This window comes from Salvelinus fontinalis, chromosome 8 (assembly GCF_029448725.1).
Source record: "Salvelinus fontinalis isolate EN_2023a chromosome 8, ASM2944872v1, whole genome shotgun sequence".
NCBI lineage: Eukaryota > Metazoa > Chordata > Actinopteri > Salmoniformes > Salmonidae > Salvelinus > Salvelinus fontinalis.
The window spans coordinates 34,092,536-34,116,343 of NC_074672.1; the positions used below are offsets into that span (position 1 = coordinate 34,092,536).

Here is a 23,808-nt window from a genome sequence, read left to right on the forward strand (position 1 = left end):
CAGAAGAGAATTGGCTCTGGGAAGCATGTCAAGGATCTCCTAACCTGGTTGCCAGGTCTGTTTGTGCTTTAGCATAAGCCAAACTGACAATGACAAAGGAGTTGTTGGCTAAAGTACAAACAGACCAAGGTAAGGTTCACAAAGAGGTGACCTACAATGAACCCTCATCTTTACAGGGTGCAGTTAAAACTGGACACAATAACAAGGCAGTGATTCATGCTACTGGAGTGATCCATGCTACACTCAAAAACATACAACAATACATATTTTCCCCTCTTTTGGCTCCAAATGGGTTTGTGGTTAAAAGAGGTGCCGTGATGGTTGCTGACAGACAAGCAGAAAAAAACAGGCGCCAATTAAAAACAGGCGACATACAGTAGACGGGGGAGTGTAGCAAGACTATGGTTGTCATAGAAACCTGGTTACCTTCAACAGGATCTCAAAGGTAAATATACTAGTGAAGACATAATCTGCATAGCCTAGGATCTGGAAAGCAACGAGAAGGTCTGAGCGTTACTACACAAGCACTAGAGCACAGCACACACACACAGGGGGAGAGCATTTACCTTCAATAGGATCTCAACAGTAAAGATTGCCGTGAAAGCATAGTCAAAATAACCAAGTATCTGCAAAAAGCAATGTGAAAGTTTAACAGAGTTCAAGGCATCAACACATGACATGATATCAACAACTTCAGAATGCATCAACAGTCCTAAATTGATTACTACTCCAATTAAGTATAGTTTTGAGGTTTTTAGTTATTTTTAACACAGATATTTCCTACCACTATTAGACATTATCATGACAGTGTCATTACTGTAAAATTACAGTCAAATTACTTTCATGGAAGTAAAGATTATCTTGATGCTATCAAATGTTATTTCTATGTAAGAGAAACGGCTGCTGCAGTAAACATACGATGTTGCGTGCAGAGAAGTTCCGTATGGGGTCCTCAGCAGCCAGAGACACAGAGCTCAGCATGATGAAAACCAGGATGAGGTTGGTGAAGATGTGGTGGTTGATCAGCTTGTGGCAGGCCACCCGAACCCTGAGAAAAAAAGCCATGAAATCACACATTATTTTTGAGTGCGTGCATTATAACATATGTTGAGTACTGAGACCTACGCTTGGCGTTTCTCCTATTTTGTTGCATTACAACCTATATTTTAAATTGATTTTTATTTGGATTTCATGTAATGGACATACACAAAATAGTCCAAATTGGTGAAGTGAAATGAAAAAAAGAACTTGTTTCAAAAAATGTAAAGAAATGTAGAACTGAAAAGTGGTGGGTGTATATGTATTCACCCCTTTGCTATGAAGCCCCTAAATAAGGTCTGGTGCAACCAAATACCTTCAGAAGTCACATAATTACTTAAATAAAGTCCACCTGTGCATTCTAAGAGTCACATGATCTGTCACATGATCTCAGTATACAGTTCAAGTCGGAAGTTTACATACACCTTAGCCAAATACATTTAAACTCTGTTTTTTCACAATTCCTGACATTTAATCATAGTAAAAATTCCAAGTCTTAGGTCAGTTAGGATCACCACTTTATTTTAAGAATGTGAAATGTCAGAATAATAGTAGAGAGAATGATTTATTTCAGCTTGTATTTCTTTCATCACATTCCCAGTGGGTCAGAAGTTTACATACTGTCACGCCCTGACCTTAGAGATCATTTTTATGTCTCTATTTTGGATGGTCAGGGCGTGAGTTGGGGTGGGCATTCTATGTTTTTGTTCTATGTTGTCTATTTCTATGTGTTTGGCCGAGTGTGGTTCTCAATCAGCGGCAGCTGTCTATCGTTGTCTCTGATTGAGATCCATACTTAGGTAGCCTTTTCCCACCTGTGTTTTGTGGGTAGTTGTTTTCTGTTTTCTGTCTGCACCAGACAGAACTGTTTCGCTTTCGTTCTCCTGTTTGTTGTTTTTGTTCGATTTGTTTTTTTGGATGAAATCATGAACACTTTAAACGCTACACCTTGGTCCACTCTTCCTTCAGCCCACGAGAACTGTTACACATACACTCAATTAGTATTTGGTAGCATTGCCTTTAAATTGTTTAACTTGGGTCAAACATTTCGGGTAGCCTTCCACAAGCTTCCCACAATAAGTTGGGTGAATTTTGGCCCATTCCTTCTGACAGAGCTGGTGTAACTGAGTCAGGTTTGTAGGCCTCCTTTGCTCGCACATGCTTTTTCAGATCTGCCCACAAATTTTCTATAGGATTGAGGTCAGGGCTTTGTGATGGCCACTCCAATACCTTGACTTTGTTGTCCTTAAGCCATTTTGCCACAACTTTGGAGGTATGCTTGGGGTCATTGTCCATTTCGAAGACCCATTTGCGACCAAGCTTTAACTTCCTGACTGATGTCTTGAGAGGTTGCTTCAATATATCCACATAATTTTCCTTCTCATGATGCCATCTATTTTGTGAAGTGCACCAGACCCTCCCGCAGCAAAGCACCCCCACAACATGATGCTGCCACCCCCGTGTTTCATGGTTGGGATGGTAAACTTTGGCTTGCAAGCCTCCCCCTTTTTCCTCCAAACATAATGATGGTCATTATAGCCAAACAGTTCTATTTTTGTTTCATCAGACCAGAGGACATTTCTCCAAAAAGTACGATCTTTGTCCCCATGTGCAGTTGCAAACCGTAGTCTGGCTTTTTTATGGCGATTTTGGAGCAGCGGCTTCTTCCTTGCTAAGTGGCCTTTCAGGTTATGTTGATATAGAACTTTTACTGTGGATATAGATACTTTTGTTCCCGTTTCCTCCAGCATCTTCACAAGGTCCTTTGCTGTTGTTCTGGGATTGATTTGCACTTTTCGCACCAAGGACGTTCATCTCTATGAGACAGAACGCGTCTCCTTCTTGAGCGGTATGACGGCTGCGTCGTCCCATGGTGTTTATACTTGTGTAGTATTGTTTGTAGGGATGAACGTGGTACCTTCAGGCGTTTGGAAATTGCTCCCAAGGATGAACCAGACTTGTGGAGGTATACAATTTTTTCTGAGGTCTTGGTTGATTTTATTTTATTTTCCCATGATGTCAAGCAAAGAAGCACTGAGTTTGAAGGTAGGCCTTGAAATACATCCACAGGTACACCTCCAATTGACGCAAATTATGTCAATTAGCCTATCAGAAGCTTCTAGAGCCATGACATCATTTTCTGGAATTTTCCATACAGTCAACTTAGTGTATGTAAACTTCTGACCCACTGGAATTGTGATACAGTGAATTATAAGTGAAATAATGTGTCTGTAAACAATTGTAAGAAAATGTACTTCTGTCATGCAGAAAGTAGATGTCCTAACCGAGTTGCCTAAACTATAGTTTGTTAACAAGAAATTTGGGGAGTGGTTGAAAAACGAGTTTTAATGACTCCAACCTAAGTGTATGTGACCTTCCAACTTCACCTGTTCTGAAAGGCCCCAGAGTCTGCAACACCACTAAGCAAGCGACACCATGAAGACCAAGGAGCTCTCCAAACAGGTCAGGGACAAAGTTGTGGAGAAGTACAGATCAGGGTTAGGTTATAAAAAAATATATGAAACTTTGAACATCCCACGGAGCACCATTAAATCTATTATTAAACATTTGAAAGAATAAGGCACCACAACAAACCTGCCAAGAAAGAGCCTCCCACCAAAACTCACGGACCAGGCAAGGAGGGCATTGATCAGAGAGGCAACAAAGAGACCAAAGATAACCCTGAAGGAGCTGCAAAGCTCCATAGGACCACTTTAAGCCGTACACACCACAGAGCTGGTCGTTACGGAAGAGTGGCCAGAAAAAAGCCATTGCTTAAAGAAAAAAATAAGCAAAATAAGCACGTTTGGTATTTGCCAAAAGACTCCACAAACATATGGAAGAAGGTACTCTGGTCAGATGAGACTAAAATTGAGCTTTTTGGCCATCTAGGAAAACGCTATGTCTGGCGCAAACCCAACACCTCTCATCACCCCGAGAACACCATCCCCACAGTGAAGCATGGTGGTGGCAGCATCATGCTGTGGGGATGTTTTCATCAGCAGGGACTGGGAAACTGGTCAGAATTGAAGGAATGATGGATGCCGCTAAATACAGGGAAATTCTTGAGGGAAACCTGTTTCAGTCTTCCAGAGATTTGAGACTGGGAGGAAGGTTCACCTTCCAGCAGGACAATGACCCTAAGCATACTGCTAAAGCAACACTCGAGTGGTTTAAGGGGAAACATTTAAAATGTCTTGGAATGGCCTAGTCAAAGCCAAGACGTCAATCCAATTGAGAATCTGTGGTATGACTTAAAGATTGCTGTACACCAGCACCAGTACACCAACCCATCCAACTTGAAGGAGCTGGAGCAGTTTTGCCTTGAAGAATAGGCAAAAATCCCAGTGGCCAGATGTGCCAAGTTTATAGAGACATACCCCAAGAGACTTGCAGCTGTAATTGCTGAAAAAGGTGGCTCTACAAAGTATTGACTTTGTGGGGGTGAATAGTTACGCATGCTCAGGTTTTCAGTTTTTTTGTCGCATTTCTTGTTTGTTTCACCATAAAAATATTTTGCATCTTCAAAGTGGTAGGCATGTTGTGTAAATCAAATGATACAAACCCCCCAAAAATCTATTTTAATTCCAGGTTGTAAGGCAACAAAATAGGAAGAACGCCAAGGGGGGTGAATACTTTCGCAAGCCACTATACTTACGGGTTAGTGTTGCTGAAGATGAAGAATGCACTGCCCTCAGGGATGGGCGGAGTCTTCTCCTTGATGCTGAGGTCTGACAGCCTTTGAGGGCGTGGCCCAACTGGAACCTCTGGCAGATTATCATTATCATTGTCATCATCACCAACTGGGGAAAACCAGGATCAGAGATAAGGCAGTGCCAGGCCATGGAAGCTATGGCAACAAAGCTAGGACACTGATCTCAGAACAGATTAGGTTACCTGGAGTGTCTGGAGTGGGATACGGCTCCTTCTCCTCTTCCTCCTCCAGTGGAACCTACATTCCAAGACACAAATGACATATCAGCAGTGTATCAGTACTGTTATGAATGCCATATGGTTTTAACTCACTGTATCATTCTAAGTGGGCCACCATTCCAAAATCTTTTGTCTAATGGCGCCTCTGTGTGGTTATGGATTGCTCTTCTCTGACTTTCTAAAACCCCAATCTAAAAGCTACTCCGATTACCTTGAGATCCCCATCCTGGCCCTCAGGTTTCAGCTCCTCCATCTTATCAGTGTCATCTCTGTAAAAAAAAAGAGCCCAAACACAAGACAACATCCCGACAGGTCAGGTAGAACAACAGAAAAATACAGACCATCCTCTCTTTCAGTAAAACAGTGCTGACGTTACCTGGCACTTTTCTTCCTCTCCTTCTCCTCCTCTTCCTCCTTCTGGGCTGTGTTCAGGCTCTCTGCATCTGCCAGGTTGTCAACGGCGATGGCCAAGAAGACGTTCAGCAGGATGTCTGATTACAAACTGGACTTAAGGGCAACGGAGATACAACATTGACCTAACGTTTGAGTGTAATGCACTGTTCTTCACTCCTGGTCCTGTGGGCTAGCAATGTGTACCGGCTATCGTTCCAGCTCAGAACTAACATATTTGATTCAACAAACAAAGAAACTACTCATCAAAAGCTACTCATGACTAGCTGAGTCAAATGTGTTAGTGCTGGGCTGGAACAAAAGCCTGCACATATTGCGTCTCTCTTGAACCAGTGGATAATACTGATCTAAATGCTATAGGACTAGGGGCAGATGAAGCCATGTGTTCTACATGTTTTAAAAACAGGATACAGTTTCCACAGACAAAGAGGATTATGAAGTAGATGCAGACGACCATGCCTGAGGAGAAGGGTCCACCGTACGCCATGATGCCGTCATACATCACAGCATTCCAATCCTCGCCTGTCAGGATCTGAGTCACACAACACAGTGTAACACAACATCATCCCAACGTTAGTACAACGCCATCACGACATTATTACAATATTATTATTACATTATTACAAGTCATCACAATGTTATCACAACGTCATATCACAATGTTATTACAACAACATATCACAATGTCATTACAACGTCATATCACAACAATATTACAACGCCATTATAAAGTCATCACATTTTCATGATGTCAATAATCATTGTGAGAGAAGCCAGGAACAGGTAGAGTTGTCCTACCTGAAACACTGTGAGTAGCGCCTGGGGGAAGTTGTCGAAGGTGCTCCTCTTAGTTATCGTCTCGTCGAAGTTGAACTTGCCCCCGAAGAGCTGCATGCCCAACAGAGAGAAGATGATGATGAAGAGGAAGAGCAGGAGCAGGAGGGAGGCGATGGACTTCATGGAGTTGAGCAGCGATGCCACCAGGTTACTGAGAGATGCCCAGTGGCTAAAGGGCAGAGAGAGAAAGAGAAGGACAAGATGAATGCACAAACAACCCATACGGAAGCGTGCAAGCACACATACCGAGAGACTGATAAACATTCTTCCAACAGTATATGATACATCAAAACAAGTGAGCAAAGAAAGAGATGTGACGTGAATGTATCAGAGGTAAACATTTTGCCAAAATTACACCTCCACCACGTCAGTCTATGTCCAGCCTCTCCTGAAGTCTCCCAGTCTCACCGTGTGACCTTGAAGATGCGTAGCAGACGGACACAACGGAACACAGAGATGCCCAGGGGAGACATGATGGCCAGCTCCACCAGGATGGTCTCCACGATGCCGCCACACACCACGAAGCAGTCGAAGCGGTTGAACAGAGACACGAAGTAGGCCTGCAGGCCCAGACTATACATCTTCACCAGCATTTCACACGTAAACAGAGCCAGCAGAACCTTGTTGGCCACATCTGGAGAGCAGCGGACATCAGCATGTAGACATTACAGTACAACATTTTCCAGTTATAAAGATCACTGCTATGGGGATCTGGTAGGAAGGGTTACTCTATGCAGCAGACACAGTATCTGGGTAAGTCATAGGTATTGTCTGATTATCAAGGGCACTACTGTAGTACAATGGCATTGTAGATTGTAAGATTGAACGATAACATAGTATGTATCCTGTGTGTTTCTGAGAAGGACACTGTATAGTACACATTATACTAAAACTATGTGATTGGGAAATAACATTTTGACCCGCTACCCACCCTGGACTTCCGTGAGCCAGTTAGGCTGGTTGTAGTGCTCTGAGGAGATGGTGAGCGTGTTGAGAAACACCAGAATGATCACCAGCCAATAGAAAGACACTGACTTCACAGCAACACGACACTTCCTGCGGCAGAACCGGTTCCAGCGACGCCATCGCCGACTTCAAGAGAGAAGAAATTATGTCACAATCTGACTCGAATCAGGAAGTTGTGTTACATACCGGTTGATCATCACAGGATTTAATGCACAGGTTAATTGTGAACTGTAATGAAATCATGCATGTTAGACAGAAGATCTTAAACAATGTCAGGGTCACAGAATAAACAAAAGGCAGACATGGTGAGGATGATGAAGATGTGATGATGATGAAGAGGACATGAGCAGGAGTGCAGTGACTGATCAGGATGGACAGAGTGTGTGTGGGGGAAAAACACAAGCGAGTGACGATGAATTTCCACAATGTGCATCAGGGCCATGCAAACAAACTAATGACACATAGTATTGACAGACGACTGACCTGTACTTTGATTTTATCATTTTTTGACTGAAGAAATGAAGAATCATATTGTTAATATCCATTTGCATGAATGGCGTATTACAGTAGCTTTTTAAGCCAATTGTCTATTTAGGTAGAAAGAAACCTTGAACCTTGACAGACATACAGAGACAGACAGACAGACTCACCAGAGTGGTCCACAGCAGTTAGCCTTATCGTCCTCTCCATTGGGGTTGTCAGTGTTCACAGACTCTGTCTCGCTGGCGGGCTTGCTTGCTGTGACATCACACAAACACAGGACGTAAGGTGAGATCCAGTCAAACTATGGCTCTGACTTTCCAACCTAAAGAACCCTTATGATCAGGTTTGGGGAGTAACTGATTACATGTACATGTAATCTGATTTTAAAAAGACTATAACTGTAATCGGTTACGTTACCAGTAAAAATATTGTAATCAGAATACAGATACTTTTGAAAAACTAGATGATTACTTCTTGGATTACATTTAAATTCAGAAAGGATGTTTGCGAAAAAATACATGACGACACCTTTTTGTTTTCTCAATGACATTCAATTCAGCATTGAAAAAAGTTTGACCACAAGTCAGAGACCACTAGGATGACACGTCAAATGTCTTTGATGGATCCTTTTTGTCTCTCTCTAATGCCTTTTAAGGGGAAAGTAATCCAAAAGTAACCGAAAGTTACCAGATTACGTTACCGAGTTTGAGTAATCCAAAGGTTACATTACTGATTACAATTTTGGACAGGTATCTAGTAACTGTAACAGATTACATTTAAAAAGTAACCAACCCAATCCTACTTATGGTTGAGTTTTTTGGGTAGTTCAAATCTAGTAAAAATGGCATGATTTCATATCCTCATCATTCAGTATAGGGCTCTTTGAGGACCATCATTGACAGTCAGAATACAGAGGGTTGATTGCAGAACCTGCACATATCATCCATGCTGTTTAGTATGTGAATGGGATAACAATAGTGTGGTTTCTGATAGGGTTAGAAACGTTATACTAGTAGTGGATCTGTGCAGATGCTGTACAAACCTTATGAATAAGTAAGTACAAGGTCAAAAATACTCCACAAAATATCTCAAGGAAAAATCCAAATCACAGTGCACAGGAATGGAGTAAAAAAACAAGGCTTATAAAAATGAACTAAATAAAAGAAATGGCAATGAATGACTCAAAATGACCTCACAATGCATGTCTACAAGGCAATCTATCTATTTTGATTGTTTACAAATATGCATACCCTTTCCATTATCAACATATCAATGTGTTCACATTTGCAGACAATATATCCCTTATTCACTTATGGTCCAGTTCCGGAGAATTCTAGGTTACAGTACAACATGCACATGATCTCTCGTAACCTCTAGAAGCCTTAAACCTGCTGGTTGTGTCTCAAAATACTGATGTTTGATTCACAAATCCACCCACTCACTGCTTGTCCTACTTTACCAAAGAGTCGGGACAAAATGAGGACACAGATCTAAGAAAGAGGCTGATTGAGTGAAATGAAGAGTATTAGTAGAGAGGATTGAACACAACAATTGGACAAGCACACATCAAACTAGTAGCAAAGCACAAGCAAGCAAAGGAGGGAGGGCAAAACACACACACACACACACAACCCAAATTACCCTGTGTCTCTGTGGACTGGCTGAACCAGCCAAACTTCCCTTTCTTCTTCTCCGTTAGGTCAGCCAGTGTCACGCCTTGGTGTTTTAAAGGCATGCAGTATATGCATTTAGACAGCAGAGGGAGCAGTGAGTCAGTAGAGAACAAGAGAGAACAGATGTCTACTACTATATAAGCAGTTAGGGAGAGACTAGAGAAGCACTAAACAAAACATAAGAGACAAAAGAGAAGAGGAGCCAATAACTGGAAGGCATAAAAGAAGGAGAGAAGAAGAAGCAGTTGTAGAGCAGAGGAGAGAAGAAGAAGAAGGACATCAATTAGTAGCAGCTAGTGGGCCACACAGAGTTGAACTCTACGCAGAACAAAACATGTACATTAAGGAAAGAGGGTTGGTAAAGTATGGTACCTAGACACCACACATTAACAACTGACATAGAGGGGGCTAATAGTCTAACACAATGACAGATTATACACTACACAGATATGCACTAATAAAGCTTTCTGTGGAGACCTAAAACCAGTGGGTAAATGGATAGAGCTAGGGCTGCGGCAGTGCCAGGCAGAGCTGTGGGAGAGGCTTTTCTAGAAACAATCATATAATTTTTGGGAGGGGTTGTAATTATTTATTTTTGTACCCCTTTTTTTACGGTATCCAATTGGTAGTTACAGTCTTGTCTCATCGCTGCAACTCCCGTACAGACTCAGGAGAAGTGAAGGTAGAGAGCCGTGCGTCCTCCAAAACACAACCCAACCAACCCGCACTGCTTCTTAACACAATGCCCACTTAACCCAGAAGCCAGCCGCACCAATGTGTCAGAGGAAACACCGTACACCTGGCTACCGTGTCAGTATGCACTGCGCCCGGCCCATAGGAGTCGCTAGTGCATGATGGGATAAGTACATCCCTGCAAACCCTCCCCTAACCCGGACGACGCTGGGCCAATTGTGTGCCGCCCCATGGGTCTCCCGGTCGCGGCCGGCTGCAACAGAGCCTGGACTCAAACCCAGAATCTCTAGTGGCACGGCTAGCTCTGCGATGCAGTGTCTTAGACCACTGCGCCACATGGGAGGCACAATCATCTCTTTTTAAACAGACTCACACAGACACCTCAAGGCCTCAAGGGATTCTACCACTGAGTCATGTTTGCCAAGAACCCCATTCACAATCACAGCCTAACATTACTTTCACTGGCTGTAAGCCAAAGCATTTGCAACACTGCTACTGAACATGTATAAATACAGTATCTGAAATGAAATGTTCAAATATAAACCTTACATTATTGAGGATGGAGTTTGTTTGGGTTAACCTGATCATGATAAGACACTGCTGTAGTATTTACTGCTTTTTGTTTACAATAGCAACCAGCTCAACTAATGTCCCATACAAACTCAATGAGAAACAGTACATCAATACATAGCTACCACGTAGAGCCCAAAAGTGAGAGTACTGCTGATACCGTAGATGAGGCACTCAAACCTACCGGCATGCATTAGTCTAACTCTCTGGATCTCCCAGGCTTTACAGTTAATGACGGGGGAGACAAAAATAGAACAATAGCATCACTGATGTGCCTATTATGTCTACTAAAAATTGCCCAGATGAGATGGATACTACAGCCAATATCTCTCTCTCTCTCTCTCTGCACACTAAAACGTGCATCCATGCATGCACACACAGTCTGTCAGTCAGTCAGTCAGTCAGTCTACATACACTATGATGGCCATTAATATGGAGTTGGTCCCCCCTTTGCTGCTATAACAGACTCAACTCTTCTGCGAAGGCTTTCCACTACATGTTGGAACATTGCTGCAGGGACTTGCTTCCGTTCAGCCACAAGAGCATTAGTGAGGTCGGGCACTGATGTTGGGCAATTAGGACTGGCTTGCAGTCGGCATTCCAATTCCTCCCAAAGGTGTTCAATGGGGTTGAGGTCAGGGTTCTGTGCAGGCCAGTCAAGTTCTTCCACACCAATCTCGACAAACCATTTCTGATTGGATCTCGCTTTGTGCACGGGGGCATTGTCATGCTGAAACAGCAAAGGGCCTTCCCCAAAATGTTCCCATAAAGTCGGAAGCACAGAATCGTCCAGAATGTTATTGTATGTTGTAGCGTTAAGATTTCCCTTCACTGGAACTAAGGGGCCTAGCCCGAAACATGAAAAACAGCCCCAGACCATTATTCCTCCTCCACCAAACTTTACAGTTGGCACTATGCATTGGGGCAGGTAGTGTTGTCCTGGCATCCGCCAAACCCAGATTTGTCCGTCGGACTGCCAGATGGTGAAGCGTGATTCATCACTCCAGAGAACATGTTTCCACTGCTCCGGAATCCAATGGCGGAGAGCTTAACACCACTCTAGCATTGGCATTGCACATGGTGATCTTAGGCTTTGTGTGTGGCTGCTCGGCCATGGAAACCCATTTCATGAAGCTCCCGACAAACAGTTATTGTGCTGGCGTTGCTTCCAGAGGCAGTTTGGAACTCGGTATTGAGTGTTGCAACCGAGGACATACGATTTATACACACTACGAGCTTCAGCACTCGGCGGTCCCATTCTGTGAGGTTGTGTGGTCTATCACTTTGCAGCCGAGCAGTTGTTGCTTCTAGACATTTCCACTTCACAATAACAGCACTTACAGATGACTAGGGCAGCTCCAGCAGGGCAGAAATTTGACGAACTGAATTGTTGGAAAGGTGGCATCCTATGACGGTGCCATGTTGAAAGTCACTGAGCTCTTCAGTAAGGCCATTCTACTGCCAATGTTTGTCTATTGAGATTGAATGGCTGTGTGCTAAATTTTATACACCTGTCAGCAACACGTGTGGCTGAAATAGCTGGATCCACTAATTTGAAGGGGTGTCCACATACTTCTGTATATATAGTAGCAAGTGTCTCATCCCAACAGGAAGCACTGTGTCGTCATGCTTCATGCTGCACACGCTTACATAAAGAGGATTTGGATTACTGTCTCCTTCTTCCACATAAGTCATATCATCATCATTCCTCTGTGTGTGTGTGTCTGTGTGTGTGTGTGTGTGTGTGTGTGTGTGTGTGTGTGTGTGTGTGTGTGTGTGTGTGTGTGTGTGTGTGTGTGTGTGTGTGTGTGTGTGTGTGTGTGTGTGTGTGTGTGTGTGTGTGTGTGTGTGTGTGTGTGTGTGTGTGTGTGTGTGTGTGTGTGTGTGTGTGTGTGTGTTACAGCTGAAGCAGCGGACATGACATTCACTTTTATTTGATTTACCCAGAATGATAACAATTTCTCAGGAAGTCCTGGGATCAATAGCAATATGATCCGGTGACATAACATCACAGGAACAGGTGGTAGAACCAACAGGGTACAAACACCCATTATTGCATTCCAAAAACAGATTTATTTAAAACCTGTTTAAAACCAAGACCTCTGTCTCTGAACCACACAGCTGGCCAGGTGCTGGTAACAGGGTAGAGTAGACTTTCAGCATGACTTTCGGTATGCTTTTAGAGAAGAGCACTCAACATGTACTGCACTGACACAAATGACTGATGATTGGTTGAACATATAAGAAGGTTGTTGGAGCTGTACTGTTAGATTTCAGTGCAGCCTTTGATGTTATTGACCATAACATGTTGTTGAAAAAACGTATGTGTTATGGCTTTTCAATCTCTCCCATATTTTGGATTCAGAGATATTTATTTAATAGAACACATAGGGTTTTCTTTAATTAAAGCTTCTCTAATGTTAAAAAGTGTGGTGTACCGCAGGGCAGCTCTCCTGACCCTCTACTCTTTTCTATTTTTCCCAATGACCTGCCACTGGCATTAAACAAAGCCTGTGTGTCCATGTATGCTGATGATTCAACCCTACAAGCGCCAGCAAACACAGCTAGTGAAGTCACTGCAACTCTAAAGAAAGAGTTGCCGTCAGTTTTAGAATGAGTGGCCAGTAGGGTTGTCCCAAACTAACAAAAAATCTTGGTAGACCGAGAGTCGTCCTGTTCTTTCGACCAATCGATTGGTCTAAATGTTTAAACTTATTTTCCCATATATAGACAGGCACACCCTATCTGTTTGAATAAAATCAACTACATATTCACTGAGCTTGTCTGATGCTTTAAGCACACTGTTTGATTAAATAAAAGACACACAAATGACTCAAGAAAGAGCCAGATGGTCACACAGTGTTAAAAAAAATAACAGCACAGCAAGTGTTTATTGTCATTGCTGAAGCTGCAACATCATTACAGCCATTTCGTTTCTGACTGAAAAGTTATTTTACCGAAATCCAGAATTTGTTTATTCCCTCAACTCTTGCTCTCTTTTATATGAAACATGTAAGCATCGCATGCATGTGACCAATAGGGCCTGACCTATAGCCTATCATAATCACATCAATAAATTGGTTATAACAAACTCCAAACACAATAATACGTGACAGCAAAATGGTTGCTGAGGACGTGAAAAAGAACTAGAAACGGTCTAATGTTTACTGGTTGCTCAGGAGGGAAAGGGAAGTCAGATGTGTGGAAGACATTTGACTTGGTTGTGCAAGCACTGTGTGAATATTATGTGTGCCAAACAGTTGCTGTTAGATTACAATATTTTTTTCAAACCATTTGGAACAATGTAAACAACACAAAATAAATAAGTATTTCAAAGAGTCTGTTATAACGAGAGAAAAATATAAAGAAAGCCTTTATTACAGCAGACTAAAAACAGTTGCATGCATTTGTGAATGGTGTTTAATTTATTGTTTAGGCTATTTATTCAATGTTCCCTTTGTTATTTAATTTTAAAACTAAAATGCTTGATTTCAAAAAATGAATGTATAGGAGCGAGAGCTGCGTGCTTATTATATGTGACAAACAGGTGCTGTTAGATTACAATATCATTGTCACGTTCCTGACCTATTTCTGTTAGTTTGTTGTATGTGTTAGTTGGTCAGGACGTGAGTTTGGGTGGGCATTCTATGTTGTCTGTTTCTATGTTGGTTTAGGGTTGCCTGGTATGGCTCTTAATTAGAGGCAGGTGTTTGGCGTTCCTCTAATTGAGAGTCATATTTAGGTAGGTTGTTTCACAGTGTTCGTTGTGGGTGGTTGTCTCCTGTGTCAGTGTTTGTCGCACCATACGGGACTGTTCGGTTTGTTTTTGTACATCGTCATTTTGTGTAGTCTATTTTCCCTGTTCGTGCGTTCTTCGTGTTAAATGTAAGTTCGTCGTCCAGGTCTGTCTACTCCGTTTGTTGTTTTGTTAGTTATAGTGAAGTTCGCGTTTTTTCGTCTTTTCTTTAAATAAATTATCTATTCACAACTCGCTGCGCCTTGGTTCAGTCACTACTCTTCCTCTTCGGTTGAAGAGGAGGAGAACCACCGTTACAGAACCACCCACCAATCCAGAATCAAGCAGCGGTGTAATCAGAGGAAGGGACAGCGCAAGAAGGAGGAATGGACTTGGGACGATGTTTTGGACGGTAAAGGTTGCTACACATGGGAGGAGATCCTGGCTGGAAGGGATCGCCTCACATGGGAACAGCTGGAGGCACTGAGGAGAGCAGAGGCAATCGGAGAAGGGAACCGGCGTTATGAGGGGACGCGTCTAGCATGGAAGCCCGAAAAGCCCGTGAGTACCACCCAAAAATTTCTTAGGGGGGTGGCTAAGAGGTAGTGGGCCAAGGGCAGGTAGGAGAACTGTGCCCACTTCCCAGGCTAACCGTGGAGAGCGGGAGTACGGGCAGACGCCGTGTTACGCAGTAGAGCGCACGGTGTCTCCTGTACGTGTGCATAGCCCGGTGCGGGATATTCCACCTCCCCGCACTGGTCGGGCGACGGGGAGCATTCAACCAGGTAAGGTTGGGCAGGCTCGGTGCTCAAGGGAGCCAGTACGCCTGCACGGTCCGGTATTTCCGGCGCTACCTCCCCGCCCCAGCCCAGTACCACCAGTTCCGGCACCACGCACTAAGCCACCTGTGCGTCTCCAGAGCCCTGTACACACTGTTCCTTCTCCCCGTACTCGTCCTGAAGTGCGTGCACTCAGCCCGGTGCCACCAGTGCCGGTACCACGCACCAGGCATATAGTACGTTTTGAGAGTCCAGTGTGCCCTGTCCCTGCTCCCCGCACTAGGCTTGAAGTGCGTGTCTCCAGTCCGGTGCCTCCAGTTCCGGCACCACGCACCAGGCCTACAGTGCGTCTCAGCCGGCCAGAGTCTGCCGTCTGTCCAACGGCGCCTGAACTGTCCGTCTGCCAAGCGCCATATGAACTGCCCGTCTGCCATGAGCCTACAGAGCCTTCCGCCAGACAGGAGCAGCCAAAGCCTTCCGCCAGACAGGATCAGTCTGAGCCATCCGTCTCCGCAGCGCCATCTGAGCCATCCGTCTCCGCAGCGCCATCTGAGCCATCCGTCTCCCCAGCGCCGTCTGAGCCATCCGTCTGTCCCGAGCCATTAGAGCCGCCCGTCTGTCCCGAGCCGTCAGAGCCGTTAGTCAGTCAGGAGCCGCTAGAGCCATTCGTCAGTCAGGATCTGCCAGAGCCGCCAACCAGACAGGATCTGCCAGAGCCGCCAACCAGACAGGATCTGCCAGAGCCGTCAGCGAGCCATGAGCGTCCAGAGCCGTCAGCCAGCCATGAGCGTCCAGAGCCGTCAGCCAGCCATGAGCGTCCAGAGCCGTCAGCCAGTCATGAGCTGTCCCTCAGCCCAGAGCGGCTATTTATCCAGAACTGCCCCTCAGTCCAGAGCTGTCTCTCTGTCCCGAGCTGCCTTTCAGTCCGGAGTTGCCCCTCTATCCTGAGCTACCTCTCTATCCTGAGCTATCCCTCTGTCCTGAGCTATCCCTCTGTCCTGAGCTATCCCTCTGTCCTGAGCTATCCCTCTATCCTGGTGCTGCCCCTTGTGTCGATGTTACCTAAAAGATTTAGTGGGTGTAAGATGAGGGTGGTCATTTGTAGGGGGAGATGTAAGCTGGGATTGACTATGGTGGGGTGGGGACCTCGCCCTGAGCCTGAGCCACCACCGTGGTCAGATGCCCACCCAGACCCTCCCCTAGACTTTGTGCTGGTGCGCCCGGAGTTCGCACCTTATGGGGGGGGTTATGTCACGTTCCTGACCTATTTCTGTTAGTTTGTTGTATGTGTTAGTTGGTCAGGACGTGAGTTTGGGTGGGCATTCTATGTTGTCTGTTTCTATGTTGGTTTAGGGTTGCCTGGTATGGCTCTTAATTAGAGGCAGGTGTTTGGCGTTCCTCTAATTGAGAGTCATATTTAGGTAGGTTGTTTCACAGTGTTCGTTGTGGGTGGTTGTCTCCTGTGTCAGTGTTTGTCGCACCATACGGGACTGTTCGGTTTGTTTTTGTACATCGTCATTTTGTGTAGTCTATTTTCCCTGTTCGTGCGTTCTTCGTGTTAAATGTAAGTTCGTCGTCCAGGTCTGTCTACTCCGTTTGTTGTTTTGTTAGTTATAGTGAAGTTCGTGTTTTTTCGTCTTTTCTTTAAATAAATTATGTATTCACAACCCGCTGCGCCTTGGTTCAGTCACTACTCTTCCTCTTCGGTTGAAGAGGAGGAGAACCACCGTTACAATCATTTTTCTGCCTGTTTGGAACAGTGTAAACAACACTAAATATATTAAAAGCAGTACCAGTCTGTTGTAACAATTGTTTTAGGGCTTTATTACAGCATAGCAAATATTAAAAACAGCCGAATCTGTGAAATTGCTTTATCCGACATTTTGCCATTGCATGAGGCTTTGTCACGAATACTACCGAAGGTGGCTCCCCTTCCCGTTCGGGTGGCGCTCGGCGGTCGTCGTCGCCGGTCTACTAGCTGCCACCGATCCCTTTTCCCTTTTCGTTTATGTTTGTCTAATTGTTTTCACCTGTTCCTTGTTGGGGTGTTGGGAGGTGTACTATTTAGGTTCATTTCGCCCGCTAGTGTTTGTGCGGGCTAATTGGTTGTCAATAAATGTTACGTCGGAGGTGGATTATTGATTTTGGGTTTTCGCTGTCCAGTTTATTTCACAGTGGTCTTTGGGTTGTGTTTGCGCCTGTGTTTTGGCGTCATCCCTTTTGTACCTGTTCCTGTTTGTCTGTGGACATTAACCTGTTGAGGCTGGGGGCGCTGTTGTCACTATTTATGCTAATCGTGTAATTTTTGAAACGGCTTCCCACAAAATTCTTGATCGTACAATATGCATATTATTATTATTATTGGATAGAAAACAGTCTATAGTTTCTATAGGAGTTGAAATTTTGTCTCTAAGTGGAACAGAACCCATTCTACAGCAATTTCCCTGACATGGAGTCAGATTTCAGAAATGTTGGCCCCTGATCTGGAGTCAGTTAAAAGGCCACTGTTATTGCTATGAGTATACGGACACTGCTTACGTCTTCCCCTGGATGCCTTTACGTGATGACGATTTGAATGGGGTCGATTGCGCGTTCACAGGCACCCTGTAAAACCCTGTAGCTAGTAAGTCTTTTGGAGCTGCGTTTCCACATGGCAAGAGGACCCAAGAAAGGATCCTTTGCCCAAGATACTGATGGAAGAACAGCTCAAAGTAGGACATTTTTATTATGATAAATCGTGTTTCTGTCGAAAAATGTTAGTGGCTTAGGACGCCATGTTTTTTGACGTAGCTTCGCTTGGCGCAAACTGTATTGAAAAGTAAGGATAATTTAAAAAATGTAATTCCGCGATTGTATTAAGAATTAAATTGTCTATCAATCCCTGTCCACCCTATATTTTTTAGTCACGTTTATGAGTATTTATGTATAAGAGTAGATCACTGTCTAATATGGCGCACGGACATTTTCTCACCAGCTGGGCTACATTTCACATTGTCTAACCATGATTTTGGTGGCTAAATATGCACATTTTCGAACAAACTGTATATGTATGTTGTAATGTGATGTTACAGGGGTGTCATCTGAAGAATTCTGAGAAGGTTAGTGAAAAAAATAATATATTTTGGCGATGTTGACGTTATCGCTCACTTTGGCTAGAATCAATGCTGGGCTGCTATGTGCTATGTGCTATGCTAATATAACGATTTATTGTGTTTTCGCTGTAAGACACTTAGAAAATCTGAAATATTGTCTGTATTCACAGGATCTGTGTCTTTCGATTCGTGTATGCTGTGTATTTTTACGAAATGTTTGATGATTAGTAAGTAGGTAAACACGTTGCTCTATGTAGTTATTCTAGTCCATTTGTGACGGTGGGTGCAATTGTAACCTATGCCATCTACCTGAAATATGCACATTTTTCTAACAAAACCTATCCCATACCATAAATATGTTATCAGACTGTCATCTGATTAGTTTTTTTCTTGGTTAGGGGCTATAAATATCTTAGTTTAGCCGAATTGGTGATAGCTACTGGTGTTGGTGGACAAATAAAAGATGGTGGATTATGCTAATGTGTTTTTAGGTAATAGATTTACATCTTTACATATTGTGTCTTCCCTGTAAAACATTTTAAAAATCGGACATGTTGGCTGGATTCACAAGATCGGTGTCTTTCATTAGCTGTATTGGACTTTAATGTGTGAAAGTTAAATATTTAAAAAATATATTTTTTTTGAATTTCGCGGCTCTGCCTTTTCAGTGGGGGTGGGGGGGGAGTGCCGCTAGCGGCACCCTCAGCCTAGACAGGTTAAAGCGTTTTTTCCCTTGAAACTTCTGCTCTCTGCGCCTGACTCTACACCCATCATTCTCCTGACGTTACAGAAGCCCGCACCTTCCCGATGGAGTCAGCAGGAGCAGCGACCACCCCTCTTCCCACGATGGAGGAGAGAGTCCTGCATCATACGTCCATCCTCCATCGCATTGGTTCAGCAATAGATCAGATGATGGAGAGGATGGATCGTTGGGAGAGGAGTGGTCTCCCTACTACCCCACCTACCCTCCCACCAGCAACTTTACCATCTCCTCCAGCGGGAGCCAGTGTCAGCGTCCTGCGCATCACGCCTCCGAGGGTGTACGATGGAGCAGCGGCCGGGTGCCAGGGATTTCTACTCTAACTTGACCTCTACCTGGCCACCATTCGGCCTGTTCCCTCGGACGAGGAGAGCGTGAGTGTCCTCGTTTCCTGCCTGTCGGGTAGGGCCCTGGAGTGGGCCAACGCCGTATGGAATGGACCCGACTCAGCGAGGGGTCACTACCTGGAGTTCACCCGCCGTTTCCGGGCTGTGTTCGATCATCCCCCGGATGGCCGAGCGGCGAGTGAGAGGTTGTTCCATCTCCGGCAGGGGACGAGGAGCGCGCAGGATTTTGCATTGGACTTCCGTACCTTGGCTGCTGGAGCAGGGTGGAACAACAGGGCCCTGATAGGCCATTACAGGTGTAGCCTAAGGGAGGACGTCCGCAGAGAGCTGGCTTGTCGGGACGCTACGCTCAGCTTGGATGAGCTGATTGAAATGTCAATCCGACTAGACCATCTGCTGGCTGCTCGCGGACGTTCTGAAAGGGTCCTGTCAGTTCCACCTCCTGCCCCCCCCCCCCGCTCCCATTCCTATGGAGCTAGGAGGGGCTGCGTCTAGGGAGACCGGAGGAGGAGGCTCCTCCTGTACCCATTGTGGCCGGAGAGGGCACACTTCCGGTCGGTGCTGGAGGAGTCCATCTGGGAGTCGAGAGGGCAGGCAGAACACTCCTCGGTCACCCCAGGTGAGTCAGCACCACACTCTCCCAGAGCTTCCTGCTGGTCACATGTTTTTGTTAATCTATTTTTCCCATCTCTCCAGCATAAGGCGCTAGTCGATTCAGGCGCAGCGGGGAATTTTATTGATCGCGGACTCGCCCAGAGGTTGAGGATTCCATTAGTCAAGGTAGACCCCCCTTTCCCCGTGCACTCCTTAGATAGTCGACCATTAGGGTCAGGGCTGGTCAGGGAGGCCACGATAGCTCTGGAGATGATGAGGCAGGGAAATCATAAGGAGCGGATTAGTCTGTTCCTTATTGATTCACCTGCGTTTCCGGTGGTGTTAGGGATTCCCTGGCTGGCTATTCACAATCCTACTATTTCGTGGAGACAGGGAGCTCTCCAGGGGTGGTCTGATGAGTTTTCAGGCAGGTGTTTAGGAGTTTCCATCGGTGCGACAACGGTGGAGAGTCCAGACCAGGTTTCCACCGTGCGCATTCCTGCTGAGTATGCCGATTTGGCTATCGCCTTCAGTAAGAGGAAGGCGACCCTATTACCTCCCCATCGACAGGGGGATTGCGTGATAAACCTCCAGGTAAACGCTGCACTCCCCAGGAGTCACGTGTATCCGTTGTCCCAGGACGTTGGCTATGGAGACATACATCACGGAGGCTCTGGGACAGGGGTCCATTCGGCCCTCCATGTCACCCGTCTCCTCAAGTTTCTTTTTTGTGAAGAAAAAGGAGGGTGGTTTGCGTCCATGTATTGATTATCGAGGTCTAAATTCCATCACTGTGGGTTTTAGTTACCCACTACCTCTCATCGCTACGGCGGTGGAATCATTTTACGGGGCGCGATTCTTCACAAAATTGGACCTCAGGAGCGCGTATAATCTGGTGCGTATTCGGGAGGGAGATGAGTGGAAAACCGCGTTTAGTACCACATCTGGCCATTATGAGTACCTCGTCATGACGTACGGGTTGAAGAATGCTCCAGCCATCTTTCAATCCTTCATTGATGAGATTCTCAGAGACCTGCACGGACAGGGTGTAGTGGTGTATATTGATGACATCTTGATCTACTCCGCTACACGCGCCGAGCATGTGTCTCTGGTGCGCAAGGTTCTTGGGTGACTGCTGGAGCATGACCTGTATGTGAAGGCAGAGAAATGTGAGTTTTCCAAACGAGCCGTTTCCTTCCTGGGTTATCGCATTTCCACCTCGGGGATGGTAATGGAGGATGACCGCGTAAAAGCCGTGCGTAATTGGCCAACTCCGACCACGGTAAAGGAGGTGCAGCGGTTCTTAGGGTTTGCCAATTACTACCGGAGGTTTATCCGGGGTTTTGGTCAGGTGGCGGCCCCTATTACCTCACTGCTGAACGGGGGCCCGGTGCGCTTGCAGTGGTCCGCAGAGGCGGAGGGAGCTTTCCGTCGTTTGAAGGCGCTGTTCACCGACGCGCCAGTGTTGGCGCATCCTGACCCCTCTTTGGCGTTCATAGTTGAGGTGGACGCATCCGAGGCTGGGGTTGGGGCTGTGCTCTCCCAGCGCTCGGGACGCCACCGAAGCTCCGCCCCTGTGCTTTTTTTTCGAAGAAGCTCGGGCCAGCGGAGCGGAATTATGATGTGGGGGATAGGGAGTTGTTGGCCATGGAGGTGTGGAGAAACTGGCTTGAGGGGGCTAAGCACCCTTTTCTCATCTGGACCGACCACCAGAATCTGGAGTATATCCGATCAGCTAGGAGACTGAATCCTCGTCAGGCAAGGTGGGCCATTTACTTTACCCGATTTCGTTTTACGATTTCGTATCGACCAGGTTCCCTCAATACTAAGGCCGACGCGCTGTCCCGACTATACGACACTGATGACCGGTCCATCGATCCTACTCCCATCATTCCGGCGGCCAAGCTGGTAGCACCGGTAGTATGGGAGGTGGACACGGACATCGAGCGGGCACTAAGGGCGGAACCTGCGCCTCCACAGTGCCCGGAGGGTCGTAGGTATGTGCCGCTCGCTGTTCGTGATCAATTGATTCGATGGGCTCATAGTCTACCCTCAGGTCACCCGGGTATTTCAAGGACAGTGCGAAGTCTTAGAGGGAAGTACTGGTGGCCTACCTTGGTGAGAGACGTGCGATTCTATGTCTCCTCCTGTTCGGTTTGCGCTCAGAGTAAGGCTCCTAGACATTTGCCACAAGGGAAATTACAACCCCTCCCCGTTCCACAACGGCCGTGGTCCCATCTATCGGTGGATTTTATTACTGATCTTCCCTTGTCTCAGGGGAACACGACGATCCTGGTCGTTGTGGATCGGTTCTCTAAGTCCTGCCGTCTTATCCCGTTGCCCGGTCTCCCTACGGCCCTGCAGACTGCGGGGGCACTATTTACCCATGTCTTCCGGCACTACGGGGTGCCCGAGGATATCGTTTCTGATCGGGGTCCCCAGTTCACTTCCAGAGTATGGAAGGCGTTTATGGAGCATCTGGGGGTCTCGGTCAGCCTGACCTCGGGGTATCACCCGGAGAGTAATGGGCAGGTGGAGAGAGTGAACCAGGAGGTGGGTAGGTTTCTGCGGTCGTATTGCCAGGACCGGCCAGGGGAGTGGTCAAGATACATCCCCTGGGCAGAGATTGCCCAGAACTCAATAAGCCACTCCTCTACCAACATGTCACCATTTGAGTGTGTGTTGGGGTACCAGCCGGTTCTGGCACCATGGCATCAGAGTCAGACCGAGGCTCCTGCGGTGGAGGAGTGGGTGCAGCGCTCTAAGGAGACCTGGAGAGCCGTCCAGGAGTCTCTGCGTCAGGCGAGTGGACGGCAGAAGGAGAGCGCTGACCGTCACCGCAGTGAGGCCCCCGTGTTTGCACCGGGGGACAGGGTCTGGCTCTCGACCCGAAACCTGCCCCTCCGCCTGCCCTGCCGGAAGCTGGGTATGCAGTGTGTAGGGCCATTTAAAGTCCTGAGGAGAATAAACGAGGTGTGTTATCGATTGTTACTTCCTTCGTATTATCGTATTAACCCCTCGTTTCATGTGTCTCTCCTCAAGCCGGTGGTAGCTGGTCCCATGCAAGAAGGTGAGGTTCCGGAGGTCCCTCCGCCCCCTCTGGACATTGAGGGGTCCCCGGCGTACACGATACAGTCCATTCTGGACTCCAGACGCCAGGTGAGGGGCCTGCAGTACCTCGTGGACTGGGAGGGGTACGGGCCGGAGGAGAGGTGCTGGGTCCCGGTGGGGGATATATTGGATCCAAGTCTACTAAGGGAATTCCATCGCCTCCATCCGGACCGTCCTGCACCTCGCCCCCGGGGTCGTCCCCGAGGCCGGTGTCGGCGCGCTGCCCGGGCCGCGCGTCAGGAGGGGGGTACTGTCACGAATACTACCGAAGGTGGCTCCCCTTCCCGTTCGGGTGGCGCTCGGCGGTCGTCGTCGCCGGTCTACTAGCTGCCACCGATCCCTTTTTCCTTTTCGTTTATGTTTGTCTAATTGTTTTCACCTGTTCCTTGTTGGGGTGTTGGGAGGTGTACTATTTAGGTTCATTTCGCCCGCTAGTGTTTGTGCGGGCTTATTGGTTGTCATGTTACGTCGGAGGTGGATTATTGATTTTGGGTTTTCGCTGTCCAGTTTATTTTAAACAGTTGGTCTTTGGGTTGTGTTTGCGCCAGTGTTTTGGCGTCACCCCTTTTGTACCTGTTCCTGTTTGTCTGTGGACATTAAAGCGTTTGTTCCCTTGAAACTTCTGCTCTCTGCGCCTGACTCTACACCCATCATTCTCCTGACGTTACAGGCTTGGTGTTCACGGAATCAGCAGGCTATTAATTAAACAAATACTCAAACAGGCAACAGAAGCAAGATCTGTCTCATTTCTGTAGATACAATGTATATGGATGATTTATAAAGCC

General features: G+C 46.2%; 1 protein-coding gene across 1 annotated transcript in view; it reads right to left on the bottom strand.

Moving 5' to 3' along the window:
• The window catches only part of LOC129861127 (voltage-dependent L-type calcium channel subunit alpha-1D-like), a 138,986-nt gene that overhangs the window by 33,651 nt on the left and 81,527 nt on the right, over nucleotides 1–23,808 (bottom strand). Inside the window, exons 9-20 of the mRNA XM_055932277.1 lie at nucleotides 7,836–7,923; nucleotides 7,669–7,695; nucleotides 7,151–7,311; nucleotides 6,628–6,853; nucleotides 6,181–6,388; nucleotides 5,794–5,914; nucleotides 5,348–5,462; nucleotides 5,183–5,240; nucleotides 4,936–4,990; nucleotides 4,697–4,841; nucleotides 919–1,048; nucleotides 427–486 (exon numbers count right to left, since the gene is read on the bottom strand). Of these exons, the coding sequence (XP_055788252.1) occupies nucleotides 427–486; nucleotides 919–1,048; nucleotides 4,697–4,841; nucleotides 4,936–4,990; nucleotides 5,183–5,240; nucleotides 5,348–5,462; nucleotides 5,794–5,914; nucleotides 6,181–6,388; nucleotides 6,628–6,853; nucleotides 7,151–7,311; nucleotides 7,669–7,695; nucleotides 7,836–7,923 (1,394 nt within the window). The remainder of the gene's footprint in view (nucleotides 1–426; nucleotides 487–918; nucleotides 1,049–4,696; nucleotides 4,842–4,935; nucleotides 4,991–5,182; nucleotides 5,241–5,347; nucleotides 5,463–5,793; nucleotides 5,915–6,180; nucleotides 6,389–6,627; nucleotides 6,854–7,150; nucleotides 7,312–7,668; nucleotides 7,696–7,835; nucleotides 7,924–23,808) is intronic.